Source organism: Pelmatolapia mariae, linkage group LG7 (assembly GCF_036321145.2).
Source record: "Pelmatolapia mariae isolate MD_Pm_ZW linkage group LG7, Pm_UMD_F_2, whole genome shotgun sequence".
In the NCBI taxonomy this organism is placed as follows: domain Eukaryota; kingdom Metazoa; phylum Chordata; class Actinopteri; order Cichliformes; family Cichlidae; genus Pelmatolapia; species Pelmatolapia mariae.
This window is the reverse complement of record NC_086233.1, coordinates 19,125,621-19,144,374: the sequence shown is the minus strand read 5'-3', so window position 1 is coordinate 19,144,374 and position 18,754 is coordinate 19,125,621. Positions and strand designations below refer to the sequence as shown.

The following is an 18,754-nucleotide window of genomic DNA, read 5'->3' as shown; positions in this document are numbered from 1 at the left end:
ACAAACATTTTCATAACAATCAGTTTCACAGTTGATTTGAAATTCTTTGATTCACTTTGATCTGTAGACTATGTAAAATATAATAAAGTACCTATTGATGAAATTGTTAATCTTTATAATAAAAAAAACTTCATGTTTACACACTTTTTGTTTCGGCATGTTCCAGTTGCCTCTCCTGACCAGCAGAGGGCGCGCCTGGTGATATGGTTTGTGATGGGATTGTGCTTATTTTTAAAAATGTCTAAATAAAAAGGCAGCCGAGTCTTTGCAGTAGATTAATAACACAGAATAAAAGGACACTGGCTTTAACGGTATTCATAAACAGTGCTGCAATGTGGTTCAAGTATACTTGCAGTTTTCAGAATACAGGCTGTATGTATGTATTAATGCATCTTGCTCAGTCACAGAAAATTTAAACAGTTCCTTTCTGTTTAAGGTCTTCAAGCCTTGATCTTAAAAGAAGCTTCAACTACAGCACATGCGATGAACCTTTAGAAAACTTTACAAGCTCGCTCATGAGCTCTAGATGTTTATCCTCTAATACAACTGATCTAGGCTGGGATATGGTTACAACGACAAGATGATCATCCTCATCAACCATTTACTTCCAGTTTCTAGGAAGTTTGTCTTAAACAGTGTTTGGAAACTTTAAAGAACTGAGCTCAAATAATGAGCCTGACCTGATAAAAAGCTGAATTATGCATTTCTTGGCACTGAAAGTTTGAGTGTATGATCATATGAATACAAATGAGAACTATTTGCATTGCTGGTCTTTTGAAATTTGAGGGATATACAACTGCAGCAGTTCTTTTTCTGTTACAGTTTTAAATAAATGCTTTAGCTCAATGCTTACATGTAACTGATTAAAGAATAGGCAACTGGGAAAATACAAAAGATCCACATAACAGCAGTACTGTAAAAACAAAAAAGGAAACTGAGTCAGAGTTAGGTGGAATACTTTATTCTCTGTTCAGAGAAATCTGTACATTTAAAGATCAAGTGCCCTTTGAGTTTTTTTTAAGTTCATAGAAAGTATAACTGACACTGAACTATGCAAACATGAAAACAGCCAGACCAAAAAGCACCACTTTACTCGAAGCTCGAGAGGAAATTCAACACAATTTGTTTGAGCTTGGCATCGGATGCCTCAGAGATTTTGCCATCAGCCCTGCAATGAAGAACAGATTGAGATGTATTGTAACCAATGCATTAAAAATAAAGAATCTGCTACTGCTTTAGAAATGTTAAACTCACTTAATATTTGCCAGCAGGTCCTGGTGCTGGCTCAGTATGTGCTGCAGGAACGCCTTCTCAAACTTGGTGATCTTGCTTGGCTCCATTTTGTCCAAGTGTCCCCTCACACCAGCATAAATGACTGCTACCTGTTCTTCAATAGCCATTGGAGCTGAAAGATGGAAGTTCATGGGCACAGTAAGTAAGACAACTGCAGAATGGATAAATTCTATTTTTTTATTTTTTTTAAATGGAGGCATCATTTTCTATACAAACAGGAAATACTCACAGTACTGTCCCTGCTTAAGCAGCTCAGTCAGACGGACGCCACGGTTCAGCAGCTGCTGAGTGGCAGCATCCAGATCAGAACCAAACTGAGCAAAGGCAGCCACCTCACGGTACTGGGCCAGCTCCAGCTTCATGGTACCAGCCACCTGATGATGGACAGGAAAAAGGAAGTTAATGTGAAAGACTCCCAGCGCAAAAATCAGTTGAGAGACTAGAACTAGGCAAGACTGAAAGACCAACCTGTTTCATGGCCCTGGTCTGGGCAGCAGATCCGACACGTGACACAGAAAGACCGACATTGATAGCTGGACGAATACCCTTGTAAAACAGCTCAGTCTCCAAGAAGATCTGCGGGATAAAACATATTTAATGGTGGCTGAGGATCCAAATTAAAATGAGGGAAGGCAACTTACTCGCACACTGACCTGTCCATCTGTGATGGAGATGACATTAGTTGGAATGTAGGCTGACACATCACCAGCCTGTGTCTCAATAACAGGAAGGGCTGTGAGGGAGCCACCGCCGAAGTTGTCGTTCATCTTAGCAGCTCTCTCCAGCAGACGGGAATGCAGGTAGAAAACGTCTCCTGGGTAAGCCTCACGCCCGGGGGGACGACGGAGCAGCAGGGACATCTGACGGTAAGCGACAGCCTGCAGGAAAGCAAGAACCAGACACAGATTTTAAACACAGTTTTTTACGCTTGTGTTAAAAAACGCTCTGTAGCATGAGACCAAATAAACTCACCTGCTTGGAGAGATCGTCATAGATGATCAGGGCGTGCTTTCCATTGTCTCTGAAGTACTCTCCCATGGAGCAGCCAGAGTAGGGAGCCAAGTACTGCAGTGGAGCAGCATCAGAAGCTGTAGCTGACACCACTATGGTGTACTTCATGGCATCGGCATCAGTGAGCCTCTTCACCAGCTGAGCCACCGTGGACCTCTTCTGGCCAATAGCAACGTAAATGCAATAGAGCTTCTTCTTCTCATCAGTCCCATCGTTGAAGCGCTTCTGGTTGATGATTGTGTCAATGGCAATGGCAGTTTTTCTGCAAGACAAATGTGGATACACAAACCACCAGTTCACATTTTTGTGCTTAGAACAGTTTTAGAAGGTCTAACAGTCTAAAAAAAATGTATTATATTATAAAGAGTGTATTTCTTCACTTTCTAATCCATTATTCATAAACACAATAGAAATCCTAGCTTCCAGCATACAAAAATGACACCTTGTTCACAGTGATGTAAGCTCATGTAGATATATGGAATTATTTTGCACATTTGGTTTCCCATCTGACAAAAACAATCAGATGCTTCATGAGACAGATCATATCTGCAACGAAACATGAAACAAAGCTGGTAGAACGTAGCCTAATATGAACTAATGAGTTTAAAATGTCATTCATGAAGTAACAAAAAAAACTTGTCTGTGAAAAAAATAATGGTTAAGTGCTAAAAAACACAACAACTTATAATAATAATAATAGGGTATCTGTAACCCCTTCTTTGGAAGCATCACTTCCACTACTGTAGAAGCACTTAAAAGGCACTGGAAATCACATCAAATACTCTGTCGTATTCAGCTATTCACTTTGAGCCTCTTACCCAGTCTGTCTGTCTCCAATGATGAGCTCACGCTGTCCACGACCTATGGGGACCAAACTGTCCACAGCTTTGATGCCGGTCTGCATGGGCTCCCTCACAGAGATACGGGGGATGATACCAGGAGCTTTCAGTCCCACACGCCTGCGAACCTTGGAGCCCAGGGGGCCCTGTGGAGAAAATGATGTATAAAACCATCAAGTGTACCATCAATCAACTCCACAAAAGCCAAAGGCTAGCAAAATTGGGTGAACAAAAATCTCTTTACACATATTGAAATTTAGTTGAAAGTTAATGAACCAACTCCTCAGTTTACTAATAGATTATTAAACAGCAGTTTCAATCATTTATCAAACATACCTAACACTCTACATTTAACCATGTGATCATAAACTATAATATTTGAAGTTTCAAGTGCTGTTTGGCTAGAATAAGCAATACGCAATTAATTTAGAATCTGGAAAACAAGACTCTCTCAGTTTTCTGACAGGTACCTTTCCATCGATGGCATTTCCAAGAGCGTCCACAACGCGGCCCAGGAGCTCCTCGCCTACAGGCACATCAACGATAGCGCCCGTTCTTTTGACGATGTCGCCCTCTTTGATCAGCTTGTCATTACCAAACACCACGACACCAACGTTGTCAGGCTCCAAGTTCAGAGACATACCCTGGGTAGGAGAACAAATAACCATTATTACCTTTGTTTGCATGAATTTACCATGCAAAGTACTTGAACAACCACTGTGTTTAATAATCCATTTTAAAGGACACAGTATGTGGGTAAAGACTAATCAAAACCACATCTTTAACTCAATTTTCTGCCAACAGATCCACTTATTTTCAGAGGTTATTATTTCAAGGAACAACACATTAACCTGGGATTTAAACTTGAGGCAGTATGCTTACCCAGTGGCTTACAGATATTCTTTGCTGCTAAAGTAAAAATCTATCATTCTCCAAACACCTTTGACTTAAAATGATCTAAAAACTGTTTAAATATTTTTATTCACTCGTGGTATTTAAACAAGGTCATTATGTAAGACTTAGATAGTCACCTTAAGACCAGAGGAGAACTCCACCATCTCCTCAGCCTGCACGTTCCTAAGACCGTACACTCTGGCAATACCATCACCAATAGACAGTACGCGACCAGTCTCCTCCAAATCAGCACTGGTATCAGCTCCCATGATCTTCTCCTCCAGAATTGATGAGACCTCAGCAGTGCCTGTAATGAATGATAAGTGTTTACATTTCAGGGTTAATAAAGTTCTATGAAACTAATTAAGATATATATATTGTGAGATCTTTACATAGTGGTTCTTCCTCAAACATTGCTGGGGAGAAATGTTCCAAAATAATTTCATTTCTTAGACTCTAGGCTGAAGCAGACTTCCTAAAACACCGACCTGTTTTTTTCTGCAGCCATGGGCTAGAGGTGTGTAGATTCTTGGCTCCTACACAAGCCGCAGCAACATTCTTTGATACCTTTATCACATCAAGAAAGAGCGAAAGAATTAGTTTTATCCAGGCTGGAAATACAGCAGTTTTCAATCATTAATCATTTAAAAACAGTCTAACCAAATATAAACTGGCAGCTTATTAGGCAAACTAAAATTAAAGAGGTCATGATGTCAATCATGGAATAAATCGTCCCAAATAAACATTATAAAAAATAATAATGAAACCCCCGTCTTTCATTATTAATTAGATTGTATGATAATTGTTGAGATTTGTTGTGCTGTTAATTTTAAAATGTCTAATGTTTTGTCTATAAAAAAGTAGATGATAAACTTAATAAAATCCCCAGCTGCTAGGGAACCTTTCTACCAACCGTCAACTCAACACCAATTATTGTGAAAATACAGAAAACACAGCAAAAAAAATAAGTGAACAAAGTAAAGATTACAGACTGGACTTGTTTTAGGTGTCACTGCCACTGGATTTAAATCACCCCTGAGTCACAGAGGTGACAGGCAGAAATAAAATAAAAAAGCTACATACAGAATACACATGAACTACTGCACCATGCATTACAGTGTAATTTAATCACAGCAGCTATATTAAAATTTTATAAAAGGTTGGGCTGGTTCTAAGTATCACAAACTGTATATAAAAGGTTTCAGGTCATAGAGTTATAGGACAATCTCAACCGATGACTGGTACAGATCGAGTCTATAATATCCATCCAGAACAGTGAAATGTCTACCATAATGTTGCTTTATGTACTGAAAGAACTGTGCAAAGCTAGCTTGATAACTACATTTTGGCTAAAGCTGTCATGCAGAAGGGGCCAAACCTGACCTTCAACACCAAGTTACAGCTTTGTCATTTCCACTGACACTCGCCTAGCAGTGCAACACGTGGACCAGCGTTTGCTTTTTTTTTTTTTTCATTTATGGACTCCTCAAGTTGGGTTTTGCTGTCTGTCAACTACAAACATGTTAGCAACAGTGACTGGCACTGTGAAGGGCCCAGTGCCCTCCGATGCAAAGACGTGCGCGCGCACAACAGCCGCCATGGTTTTGTGCGAATAAATTCTTGTTTTTCCTTAAAGAAGTGAACAAAAAACATCACATATATAAGTAGAGGTGCTTACCAATCCAGCCCTGCGGGGCAGGTTGCGGGCGAGAGCCGCTGCAACGCGAACCGACAGCATGTTGGTGTCCTACGAGGTCTGTCCTGCTCCTGGAGAGGAGAGAGAAGGATGGCGGACACGGCAGCGAACTGTAGAGAGGTCACCACGACCCGGAAGTACTTCAAAATAAACCACTCTCCAGACTTTTTGTAGGTTTTTTTTATTTATTTTATTTTGTTGTATTTCTTCGGGTTCCCTTTAAAAAGTGTGTAGATCACAGTAAAATAAAATCATTTGGATACTGACTGTACTTCAGTTTAATTTTTATGTTTTTTAAAAGATGGCTCCTGTGGCTCCTCCACAGATCATTAACCTAAGGAATAATGCGGATATATGGAAAGAGAGAGAGAGAGAAAGAGAGCGAGGGGTGGGGTGGGGTGACAGAGGATGGTGCTCGGAATAGTGTAAGATGGAGGCAGATGATCCGCTGTGGCGACCCCCTTTGGGGAAAGAAGCCGATAGAAGAAGAAGTACTGATTTCCGAACAATAGGGGGCGCTCGTCTAAGCAGCGCATACCGGAAGTGGCGCACGTAGCTTTGTGAGCGATGGAGACATTTTAAAAAAAACATACAGCTAACTGCTAAACAGGGCTCGCGGAGCTGCGAGTCTTCTGCGTCAAAATACATTCAAATTCTTCCAAGTTGTAAATAAGTCAAGTGCATTCAGCGGTGCACAGTTTACATATCACATATCAGAGAGGTTGCACGTTACTGAAGATGTCGAGTGTGACACTTGGAAAAGAAGAATATAAGTAACTCTGCGGTAAGTTGTAACTAGCCGAGTGCTATTTTAAAGGCTAAGTTGGTTATCGCTTTTGACTGATAGCTGCTGACATTATCCTGCTTGTTACAGCTCTGGCTGGATTCGTAGCGCTTCCATTTTTAGGCTAATGGGAGGCAGCTATCTTGCAACGTGAATATTTTTTCCACGTCTGCCTGTCGCCAAGTTTGGGAATCTTAAGGTTATGACCGAGGTTAGCTTCACTGTGCAGCTAAAAGGATGTGCTAGTTCCAGCTAGCCCTTGACACAACTAACTGAAGTAATTTATCCGGGAACAAATAAACATCCTGTAGTTTACACGGGTACTTTAATGGGTTTAAACCTTTGTTTAAAAGGGCCGTTTTCGCTGTCTGTGAAACCTAAAACTAAATCAGATGCTTAGCACCTACTAGTAATACCGTTAAAAACATATTCTGGCCAAATATTGTCCGACATTTAATGTGTCTGTGTGTTTTATACTTTAAGCAGTAATTGGATTAGAGTATTAAACTATAATATTCCACTTTTATTTATTTTAGTATAGCTTTGATTTAAGAACTTTACGATTATAGTAATAATTGTTAATTATTCAGTCTCCTAAATATTTCCACATAAATATTGTAGTAAAGAATTTATATGTCATGCAAGATATTTATTTTAATTTGTGGTGGTTTTTTTTCATGTAATTCTTTTCTTTAAAAGAATTAAGGTTTAAAAACAATTGTTATTGTCTTTCAAGTTTGTGCTGTTAAAAAAAATCTTGTATACATTTTTATTTAGATTGTTTAACTAAAGTTTGTGATGCTTCGTTTCCTCCAGCAGGTGAGGTCCTGTCCAGGGACATTGGTCCATGCTTGTTGGACCTTTGGCCGCTGGGCTCAACTAGCATGAAGATGGCTGACTCAGAAAAGGCAGAAGAATTTGTAGATGCTGAGTGCCCCTCAGAGTGCCTTGATGAAGCTCAATCAGCCACAGCTTCTGTTCAAGCAGAGCAGGATGAGCATCTGAAAACAGAAACCACTACCAGTACCAGTTCGCCCCCAAGGGAAAAGGAGGCTGACAGCCCCTTGCATACAGAGGGTGAGCAGAGTCTCCTGTCCATGCCATGCTTGATGAAGGAGCTTCGCAGAGACTCACCAGAGTCTCAGCATGCCTCAACAGGAAGTGACAAACCCGTGTCTCGTCATATCTACGAGAGTGACTCCTCGAACCCCTGCATGCTCTCGCCTTCATCCAGTGGCCACCTGGCTGACTCTGATACACTCTCCTCAGGGGAAGAAGGTGCTGCTCCTCCCATAGGAGAAGAGGAAGAGGGCAGCATGGAAGCTACAGGTGATCCTGGGCAGGCAGGAGGAATGCAAGCATCTGCCACAGTTGCAGGGGGGAGGAAGTCTCGACGGTCACGTTCAGAGAGTGAGGTGCCTCCAAATACGATGGCTGCAAAGAAGAACCGCTGCCAGCCCACCGTGATAGCAGCCGCAGGAGGCCAGGAAAAACAAACCAATGGCAAGTTTTCAAAAGTGAAAGGTCACCGCAGTCAGAAACACAAGGAGCGCATGCGCCTGCTGAGGCAGAAACGAGAGGCAGCAGCACGGAAGAAGTACAACCTGCTGCAGGACAGCAGTACAAGTGACAGCGAGCTCACTTGTGACTCCAGCACCAGCTCCTCCGAGGATGAGGATGATGACACCTCAGGGGGTAGCAAGACAATCAAGACAGATATTCCAGGTAATAACCGATGTTTACAACGCATGCTTAAGAGCTCAGTACTACTACCATCACTGTCCACTAGCAGCCACTTAGTATTTCATATAAATCTCTGACTCACATTGCAGACTAGTACTGGTTTACAACATAAGATAGTATTGACTACTGATCAGTTAGACATAAGAGTCTGCCTGCATGAGTTAAAAAAAAAATTGTCAACCAAATCATTAAACTGATACAACAACTGTACAAATCCTTCCTAACATCAAATCAATAACAGGGCTGCTTTGTTTGTTTTGTCATTTTTTTCCGTAGTTATTTTCCCATCCATGTCTAAATTCATTCAAGTTGTCTTTAGATGTATACAGTATATGTTTAGAGGACCAGCACCTAGTCATAATACAGCATTACCCCTTTCAGACATGTACCGTTTTTAGTCAGACAGACATCATCTTAGAATGCATTGGCTGGACAATCATTCTGTTCAGTTTTATCTAGAAGTCTCAACAGAGCGTCACTCTTACAGGCTGAAGCTGCTGTAGGTTCAACCCGCATTTGCATATCACTGTCAGTATGACACAAGTCTAAAATATATGCAGTTGCATTAATGAAATTGCAACTTTGCACATCTCTCTTAGCATTTGTCTTGGTAAGACATCCATCATGAAGAATTTTCACTTTTTCCAACCCAGAATAAAGTTCACTCGCTCTCTCACAGTCTATATGCTGTATTTGGGAGCTGCTACAGCAAACACTCACACATACAGAACCTGGTCCTTGTGATGATGAAAGAGGAAACCAAGTCTTCAAAAAAGGAGATTACACTTCTTCAGAGTTGAAAGTATCCTTGTCACTTTGTTTGGCACTTTATAAACCAACAGTGTATATAAAATTATATTTAAAGCTTAAAGTAAATTAAAGATCATTAAAAAAAATGGTCTCAATATAGGTTCATCACCTGATTATTCTTCTTTGGTTCTTTGGTGGTAGGTCAAAACTTCTTTGGAAACCTTTTTTTTTTTTCTTCTTCTTTTTAATTGGCTGGAGAAATCCTGCAAATAAGACGCACATACCATGGCTCTCCCTATCACTGTTATATCAGTGAAGCTTTAAACAACTAAGCAACATTAATAATATAATTAACAATATAAAGCCTCTTTTCGATTAGTACCTACGTGGATCGACTCGGCACGTTTCGCCACAGTTTTCAGGGTTTTCTGTTAGGTCATAGTACCTGCCTGGTACCCGGTACTTTCTCGTACCTGCTCAACCGGGGTTCCAGTGATCCGAGCAGGTACTAAAATGTGATGCCGTCAGACTGCATGCCACTGATTAGCTGGTCAGTAGCACCACAATGGCTACAAAAAACCGTGGTCCCTGAGTCTGGCGAAAAGCCACAGACCGAGTAGCAGGTATATTTTTGCCTCGACGTCCACCTTTGTTGTAGCGTTCATGTCACATATTAATGGCGTTGTTCACACACACATTAGGAGGTACTAAATTGTAATGGAAAACCAGTCGAGTCGATCTGAGTAGGTATTGATGGAAAAGGGTCTTATGAGTGACAACCAACACTGGAACAGAATGGTAAAGCAAGCAATCTGACATATCCCATGTCTGAAAGAGACTTAAACATTGTCATGAAACTCTTTCTTACTGATGATTTGCTATGGAAGTCTAATCAACATTGTCCAGCTCAGAGTGGTAAAAAAGAGTTGAGTTAATGTAACCTTTACTGTGAGTTCTGCAGTTCAACAAGTCAGCCATTAATATACACAGCCTTTGCTCTAAATAGACATACTATGATCTCACTGAGTTGCAAGACTCTGCAGCCACTACTGGTGTCAGTAAGCTGTAAAAATACTGGCTTATACACGAGTAAGGACATAAAATCCAATATCTAATGTTCTGTTTCACTAGATTGCCTAACCTCATAAGTAATTAGTCTGTTTTGTTAGAGTGAGTTTACCATGTATTTCATTCACATGAAAACTGCTGGGCATTTAGTATTGCATTTCCTGCATTTCTGTCCTTACTAAATACTCCTTAATGTTTCAGTATTCTTTTTGTCCTGACCCATCACACACTTCATTCCTTCTACAGTGAATCATGTTAGAAATGTAGTTGGGTGTTTTCCTATACTTTAAATGATTTTGTAACACCTTAGATGAGCCCGTGAGTTCTTGTCATCCAGTTGAAAGTGTAAATGCATACAAATATATACAAATCTAATTGAGAATGGCTTTTTGCGAAACTGTGGGCCAGAGGTGTCTACCTGGAATAAACACTCATTGGCAAACGCTGATTGTAACGCCTGCATGCACGTTAGACCCCGTGAGTTTGCTTACGTGTTGTAGAAATCTCTTGGGTGAGTTGAATTCTCCAGAAGTAGCTCCTATCAGGCTGGTGTTTAAAGGTCTGCCAACGGAAGAGAAGCACTCGGTTTACTGTTGGATGATCTTTTGATCATGATTGTGTTCTTTAGTATATAGCTTGATGTATTTTATTATCATTTTTACATTAAAATCTAATTTTAGTTTCTTGTGTTTCATAGATGATCCGTAATAAATTGTTTTTGTTTATATGTAGGAGCATTAGTAAAGGTACTTTGGCTTATATAAAGTCTATCTCTTAGTTATGTCTGTTGCTTTTGCGGCTCAGATTTGAAGTTATTTTGCTTTGAGTGGTTGCATTTACTTTAAAATCTTACACCTTTTCCAAATCACTCGATCAGTCACCCCCAGACCACCAGTTATCTTCCTTCAGGGATCTGTAGGACATGAAATGTTTTCAGCCATTTTTACATCCCGCACACAGATTTGAGTGCTACAACTGCATGATGTAGTCCATCAGCATGAAAAGAGTCGATCTGCACGTTACCTGAAACAAACTGTCATTTTCTCTGTAATGCAAAAGTCCACCTCCGAAGCATGAAAGTGCTACTGTATTTTCTTATGGCTTGGCCTCAATGTCTTTAAAGCTGGCTTCAGACGTGCTTCGGAGAGATCCAGAGTGGGATCCCAGATTCATGGGTTACTGGACAGCGGCTCGTGGGACAGGAACGGCATCGGCAGCGTTCTGGAGGAGGCCATGACGCGCTTTGCTGTGATGCAGCGTCAGACTGAGGAGCGCTTCCGCGTCTGGATGGAAAAGCTTGCACACCTCGACTCGGACAACGATTCTTCCAAGCGCTCGAGTGACGGCCCAGAAGGGCAGCAGCAGCCCTCACAGGGGGCACGGCCTTCCCCCCCAAGCTCATTTTTGCCATCTTCAGAGTCTGCAGAGACTATGGCTGCCTACATGTTGGCACGAGAGAACAACAGTCTCACTCACACCCCTATAAACAACAACAACAACATCCACCCTGAAGTTGTCACTCAGAATGGAAATCTAGGTGTTCCAGACCCTGGTCTCTTGAATGTTTAGATTTCACTTCTGCTTCACCCCTCGCAGTTTCTTACTTTGATCTCGGCAAGTGTAGAGATAGTTAAGGCAGAAAGCAATGGGGTATACCCGTTCAAGGATGTGAAGGCACTAAACAGAAACACCACCAGCAGCAGCAGCTGGGCCTGAACTGGTCATTTGAACTTGACTCTGTGCAGACCAGGGGCCCGTGCTATGAAGCAGGTTTAACATGTCTTCTTTATATGGCTTTATTAAGCCTAGCAAAAACGGTCACATGGAGTCTGGTTATCGGTTGGGGTTTTTTTTTGTTTGTTTGTTTTAATTAAACCCAGCTATGAGCATTTTCGCATAACATGCGTGATGGTGGCACCAGATGACCAACTGCAAAGACTATGGGACTATAGCCACTTAAAGTCAGAACAAACAGTAATCCTGATATGAAGAAAATTAAAAATGTAATCCAGGCAAAAAGCCAGGAGGAAAAATTGGCATAAAATTGCATTTTGTGTGAATGTGCAATTTACTAAAAGGCCCATTAGTGATGATGCTCCATCACTGACAAACAAGAAAATATAACTAGAATTACAATGATGTATTTCTTCAAATTCATGTGTTGCCTGTGGTTGTTTATTTAGATAATTTTAGCTCTGTTGTTTCAGCTACAACCCGGGTAATGTTAAATGGAGTGACATCAGGTAAAATATTTTTTTAAATTCTTGCAAGTTTTATAAGGTCAAAAGCACTGGAATTTAATCAGTTAAAGAGTCTTGATTTAGCATTATATTGCTATAAAAAGACATATGGAAAGAAGAAATGGGCTCAAATGCTCACAGGCATAAGTGGAATAAAACCCGCTCAGTACATGTGCTGTACAGCCCAAAGGATCTTCACAAAAGACAACCAATTGGTCAGTAGTTGGTGCTTTATATACGTTCTTCTGTTATGTTGAACATGACCTACTCAGGAGGTCGTGTATTTTGGTGTGGTCTAATGTGGCAGTGTACCCGCAGAAAGAACTGAATTTGGAAGCGGGGGAACCCTGAAAACCTGAAACTAGCTTGGACTCCTGCTTTGTAGCACGGGCCCCTGAGGCTCAGCATGTGTGCTGGCACTGAATCACTGTGAGATTTGACACTGAGAAAAATTCAACTCACCTATTTGATTTCTGCAGCATCTGTGACACGGAAACATGGCTTCTCAATAGACTGAGTCAGGGCTCTTATTGTATTGCTTTGCTTTCTTTCTTTCATTTTTTTCAGCACCAGCTGAATACCCTCTTTGACACATACAGAGTAACTGTTTTATTTTTTTCATTCAGCATATGAACTATAATGATGGGTAGCCATCATTACAGTGTTAAGTGGGGTGCTGCTGTGTAATAGCATGTGCCTTGTCATTCCAAACTCATGCTGGGAATGATGGGTAAAGCATTAGTGCTGTTTCCTTAAGAATCAGGTTTACCACTGCATACCCCCCGTTTGTCTTGAACTGTTTGCACTTTGCTTGTAAACAGTTCAGGAAAACCTTGTGACAACCTTTATTTTGGTGGCATAGCTTTACTAACAGAACATTTAAACATAGATATGCCTATAAATATAAACACAATATACTAACCCACACAATTTCTTGCTTTTTTAAAAAATCTATATTAAGGATTAGACGTGTTTACATTTTTAAATAAAGGCCTTTCTGTTACATTTGCTGCTGGCACTGCATTTGCGCAGTAACATGAAACGAGTGATTGAGGAATCTGGAAAAGAAAACTCCTCGTGGTTATTTTAGTAGCTTAGGTGTAGATTTTGAACATCATATAAGGCATGGGTTCTTTTGTTGTGGCTATTGGCTGCATTGGCCTCAAATCTTCAGTCATATTATAGTAATGGGTATTTGTCTACTTCAATTTTTGTTTGCACTGGTCTGCCAGTTTATCCAGTGTCCCCACCAGGCACTGCGTATTCGCATCTTGACTTTAAACTGAAAACCCAGGCATCAAACGTGCAGATATAGAGCAGTAATACAGCTGCAGTATGGTGCATGGCAATGTTTACGGATTTTTTTCTAATTAAAAAAGAAAAGAAAAAGTCAGATCTATGTGATCAAGTGGCCTTCTGGTTCACATCCTGTGGTCTTTGAAAGGGGGGAGGAAACAATCCTCCTTGAACCCCCCCTCCCCCCACACTGTTTTCACTGATGTAGATGACCATTTGGGTCTTATTTCTAAACACTGCTAACAACCATCACAGAGACTGATGAAGGAATCTTTGGCCTGATCATATTTAAAGTTAAGATGTTAAAAAGTGTTCTCTATATGTGTATATGTAGCCCTATGACTGTCATTTTTACAGAGCCTAAAGCTAAGCGACGTGTTTCCCCCACCTGTTTGCATGCGAGTATATTAGTATATAGAATGTGCAAGGCCAAATTAGTTTACATCAGCAGCACGTGTGCAAGCTATAGCTTTTCCTTATGCTGATAAATGGTGACTGACGGGACATTTTATCTCTATATTTTTTTTCCTTTTGATTGTTTTCCCTTGACCTAACGGTTTCATATTGTGTGAATATTGCTTGTTTTGTAATGCGTTCCTTTGCCATTACGGATTTAAATGGATCCAGCGTCAGCTCTCCTGTACTCCTTAAAACTAGAATGACTTTTAAATCAACAGTTTTGTCAGCACAGTAACGAGAGCCTGTGCATGAAATCAAAATGTGCATTAAAAACAACAGCAAGGACAGTCCATTGTTTACCAAAGACACTAACCTGGTCTACATTAGTGTTTTTCTATCTCTAATACATGGCCTTTATATTGGCAAGTGCTTGGTTTCTTTGGTAACCCTAGTATCTACCTATATCAGCTATTCATAGGCAGTGTTCTCTCACAGTACATGCTGTCCAGACAAAACCCCTCTCACACACCCACAGATGTCTGGATAGCAGAGTGTGTCTGTCTGTGTCTGTGTCTCTCTCTCTCTCTTTCCCAGGGACTCCTTTTTACAGGGTAGAACAATTATGTGCTCCCGCTCTTCTAGTTACACTCCTGTTGATTGGCTTTGTTTTGTTTAGTTTTTTTGACTATCCCCACTACATTTCATTCACTGAGTAAGATTATTTTGAAATGTGTTTTGTAACGACTGTACTCGAGTGTAGTTTTTATGTGAATGGCTGTTATTTTAAAAAGCAATAAATGGAAAGAACAAAAGGTTTGTTGATGTGCTTCAAATACAACCATCATTTATAAGAGTGCCATTTGCATGGCTTTAAAAACCCATAATGTTGTATAATGCATTGTTTTATTTTAGAGTTAATGTAGACCTTTACTTCAGGGGAAATGGGGGACCAATGGGGGCTTTCTTGTGTCTATTGTAGATGCTAAGACTTAGCGGGTCTGTGGAAGCAGTGTCCAGTCTCTCATTCAAACAGAAGTCGCACTATTCCCAGGCATGATTTGAATAATGAAGTGTTTTCTTTGTTCTCTGCAGACGGGCCTCCAGTAGTGGGTCACTATGATATTTCAGACACTGATTCTAACCACGAGAGTATGAATGTGGAGGCAGTCCGGCCCACGGTGATAAAGCATGAGCTAAAAACACACAGAGGCCAGGATATGGCAGCTCACTCTGGGTGTATAAGAGCTCTGAGCTCTACCTCAGGTCAGTTACAAACCCGGTATAATAAATTCCAATCCTCTCAGTGAAGGCAGGACATTTTAAAGGCATGGGTTGTCATCAGTAAGCTGAAATGTGCCGTGTGGCAGGAAGCGGTCTTATTAATCTCAGCAAGACACTTTTGAAGCACTCTTTATCCCGCACACCGCCAGCTGGCATTTGATGTTACTAAAAGTCTTGACCTTTTTGCAGCCGACAGAACATGAATATAAAGGCAGCCATCTAATGTGTCACTCCATGCTGTCCAGTCAGTTTTACAAACACCACTGTCAGCTTCATCTCTGTTTTGTGTTGGGGTTTGTTTTTTTGTGTGTGTCTGTGTCAAAGCAGCTGCTGTCTTCATGTGTCAGCGAGGTCTGAAGCGCTCTACTGCTTCGGCCCTCCTCACAAAGCATGACTGTGTTCCTCTACATTTGTTTCAGGCCACATGGAGGCAGAGCTGTCGCACAAGGAGAGCTCTCAGCACAAGGGCCAGATTAACATTGTTTCCTCTGACAGTGAGGTGGAAATAGTCGGAGTGCAAGAAAAAGCACGGTAAAGACTTTCAGTGGGGAAACTAACTGTAAAATTCTACTGTTACTGCCCACCCCTCCACTGAATTCAACTTTTTATTTTATTTTTTTTTACTTTTTTTTTTCTTTCCTTTTCAAATCTAGATGCGCCCATCCTTGCGGGGGGGTCATAAAGAGTTTGTCCTCCTGGAAAGAGAACTCAGGGGAGCAGTTAAACAGCACAAATCAATCACAGCTCTGGACTACTGTTTCCCCTCAGCCCAACTGGGTGTCCCCTCCTGAAGTGGTGGACCTCACGCTGGACGAGGACGGCGGACACAAATACCTACTTTAAAAAAAAAAAAAACAACAACAACAAAAAAAACCCCCAACGTATACACTGAAGACTTTTTTTTCCCCTACACACCTCTTCCTCCAACTGCTCCTCATCCATCTTGCCTCTCCTCCACGTTAAAGCTAAACTGAATCCTTTCTAGAGTTGTGGCCTCGCCTGTAACCGCTTGTGGACTCTTCCTGCTCCAGAGCACTCTTTTGTTTTTAACTTTATTGTTGAACAATCATGTATCAAAGCCATTCAACTGGTGTGATTCCCTGACCTTGGTTTGTCAGCTATGAATTTTAGCTGCATCTAAATGGCACAGCACCTCAAGTGAAGGTGGAAATGTACAAGAATGATTTATCTGGTAATGATAGCAATATCTTCCCTTCATTTAATACCTCAGTTACCCTTCAATACCAGATATAGGCAGTGTGTCATGTGCTTGCAAGCCGTATAGTGAACATTTCAAGTTGCTGCTTTAGAGCAGGTCAGTATCATGACATGGCTGTGAACCTGCTTCACTACAGACTTTGAATGGAATGTTTTCAGAATTGATTTGGCTTTTTTTTTTTTTTTTTTTTAAATCTGCAGCCACCTGAGGTCAGAACAGAATGGCAGCTTGTACACTTTCTGTTGTACAGTAGACCATAGATAAATGACAAAGTTTACTTTGTACCTGTCAAGGGTAACTTTCTATTTTTTTTTCCCCCTATTTTCAAAGGTCTTGCCACTGGACTTGCATTTAGATCCGTCTGCCTTTGTAGATTGTTTTACTATACGGTGTACAACCCATGCTCTGATGCTGTCAGTGAGTTCTTTGCTTCATTTGAAAAGAAGTATCGGATATTTAGGGAAACTTTCACTATTTTTAGAGAGTTAGATGAGAAGACTGGTAACAGAAATCTATTTAAAAAAATAAAGCAGTTTAGGGCTAGGTGGATGTGGTTCTTGAGGTAGAGTGGTAAATGGACTGTATTTATTGCTCTTTTCCCTTCACCCACATTCATACAAGCACTTTTTTTCTGTCCATTCCTAAGCACTCACACATGCATGCATTAATGGGAACTCGGGGTTCAATATCTTGCCCAAGGATCCTTCGACATGAAGAAGAGCCAGGGATTGGATCACTGACCTTCCAATTAGTAGAGGAGCTTTAATCTTCAGAGCCACACAGAGAGTGAGGCATCCCATAATTGGAGAGTCGGGCTTTTTGATTTCCTAGCTCCATCTATCCACATGTCAAAATTTTGAACTCCAGAATCTTCCCATTAATGTGTAATCTGCATCTGACTGTTTGTGTGATAGTGCTGGATGCATGTTTGTGTGATGGGTGTTTTAGGTGGGTGACAAAAAATAAAAACTAAAACTGCAGTCCATTTATATTCGCTCGACAGAAATCAGGGAAACACTCTCTCCAAGAGCCACATACTAGTTCCTTTGCATTTACTAGTTAACACATGGTATATCAGTATGACTAGTAAAAAAAAGAAAAAACTTTTTTTAAAATGCTGTTACATGCTGTAGTGTGAAACCCCGGACACTGCGTACACATTGGTCTTTGACTGACGAGTCATTAACAGTTATCCTCCTTTTATACTCCTTATGTAAACCATAAATTACAAAATGAGCTTCATGTTTCATTCTGTATGACCTGAAACTAGTGATGGAGCCCATGAAGTCATCAGGGAAGTGTTCAGTGAGGTTACAGAGCAAGCAGGTTGACGGCTGTTTTCCGATAGGCTCACGCACAACCAGAAGTCTTTTTGCAGCCAGAGGAGTCACCTGCTGCCAGCTATTAAAAAGAATACAGGTTTAAGACACTTGGGAGTTGGTTTCTCCACCTTTAGTATGGTCAGAAATAAATAGGTCAAGTAGATGGACACGAGCATGCTTGCAGCTTCCTTGGTCTCTATTCTTTCTACTAAGCTAACTGGCCGCTAGCTTCACACAGTCAGGTTATCGATCTTCTCATCTAATGTTTACTCATCACCAGAATGCCAATAAACATTTCTGAAGAAGTCACTTAATTTAAAATTTCAGTTTTTGTTTGTTGCCACTATATTACAGGAACAATAAAACTTTTTATTTTTGGTTGGGGGTGTCTTGTTTTTTGGGCCCTCCACAAGAATTCAAGTTTGTCATGTGACACCTGGGGAAAATTAATTGCACACCTGTGATTTGAAGCCTGGGAAGAAAATAAGCAAAAAAGAAAAAAGACCAAGCTACAAAACACTACGACAGTGCTGTTTTTGTTTTCGAAGATGCATTGGAAGACACACTTTTGTTACAGTGTCTGAGTGTCCAAGGGTGACTTTAATTATCAGTGAATGTATGTCCTTGCCGTGCTGGCTGGTTGTACTTATTGTTTGCATGCTTATCTTGAATGGATGCAAACTCCTTTAAATCTCTGGGGACCCCTTTATAATAACTGAGGAACTGTATCTTCCAATGAATACTGCAAAGCAAGATGGCCTGAATGCCTTGAAATGTGCACTATTTTCTTTTAGAAAGGTTTAAAGCTTATTCTTTTACCTTACAAAGCAGTGGATTTTGCTATCGCAACAAATATTTTAATAATAGATGTGAATTTCACAAACACACATATATCTATACATATATATCTATAGAAAAA

General features: G+C 40.6%; 2 protein-coding genes across 6 annotated transcripts; one reads left to right on the top strand and one right to left on the bottom strand.

Annotated features, from left to right (window-relative positions):
* Positions 1-945: 945 nt before the first annotated feature.
* On the bottom strand, positions 946-5,846 carry atp5fa1 (ATP synthase F1 subunit alpha). The gene is made up of 11 exons (XM_063480605.1): positions 5,716-5,846; positions 4,526-4,604; positions 4,175-4,344; positions 3,614-3,787; positions 3,123-3,289; positions 2,266-2,566; positions 1,947-2,171; positions 1,762-1,869; positions 1,523-1,667; positions 1,255-1,405; positions 946-1,168 (listed from the first exon to the last, which is right to left on the bottom strand). Exons 1-11 carry the CDS (start codon positions 5,773-5,775, stop codon positions 1,090-1,092), a joined length of 1,659 nt encoding a protein of 552 aa, XP_063336675.1. The 5' UTR covers positions 5,776-5,846; the 3' UTR covers positions 946-1,089.
* A 450-nt stretch (positions 5,847-6,296) lies between these two features.
* On the top strand, positions 6,297-18,384 carry ark2n (arkadia (rnf111) N-terminal like PKA signaling regulator 2n). Of its 5 annotated transcripts, none has more exons than XM_063478276.1 (5): positions 6,297-6,517; positions 7,337-8,242; positions 15,106-15,276; positions 15,714-15,825; positions 15,948-18,384. In XM_063478276.1, the coding sequence occupies exons 2-5, from the start codon at positions 7,402-7,404 to the stop codon at positions 16,135-16,137; spliced, it is 1,314 nt and encodes a 437-aa protein (XP_063334346.1). In that variant the 5' UTR covers positions 6,297-6,517; positions 7,337-7,401; the 3' UTR covers positions 16,138-18,384. The 5 variants fall into 5 exon arrangements, with proteins under 5 accessions (XP_063334346.1, XP_063334345.1, XP_063334348.1 ...); XM_063478275.1 differs by having other exon boundaries at positions 7,334-8,242; XM_063478279.1 differs by lacking the exon at positions 15,106-15,276 and having other exon boundaries at positions 6,298-6,517; positions 7,334-8,242.
* Positions 18,385-18,754: the final 370 nt, after the last annotated feature.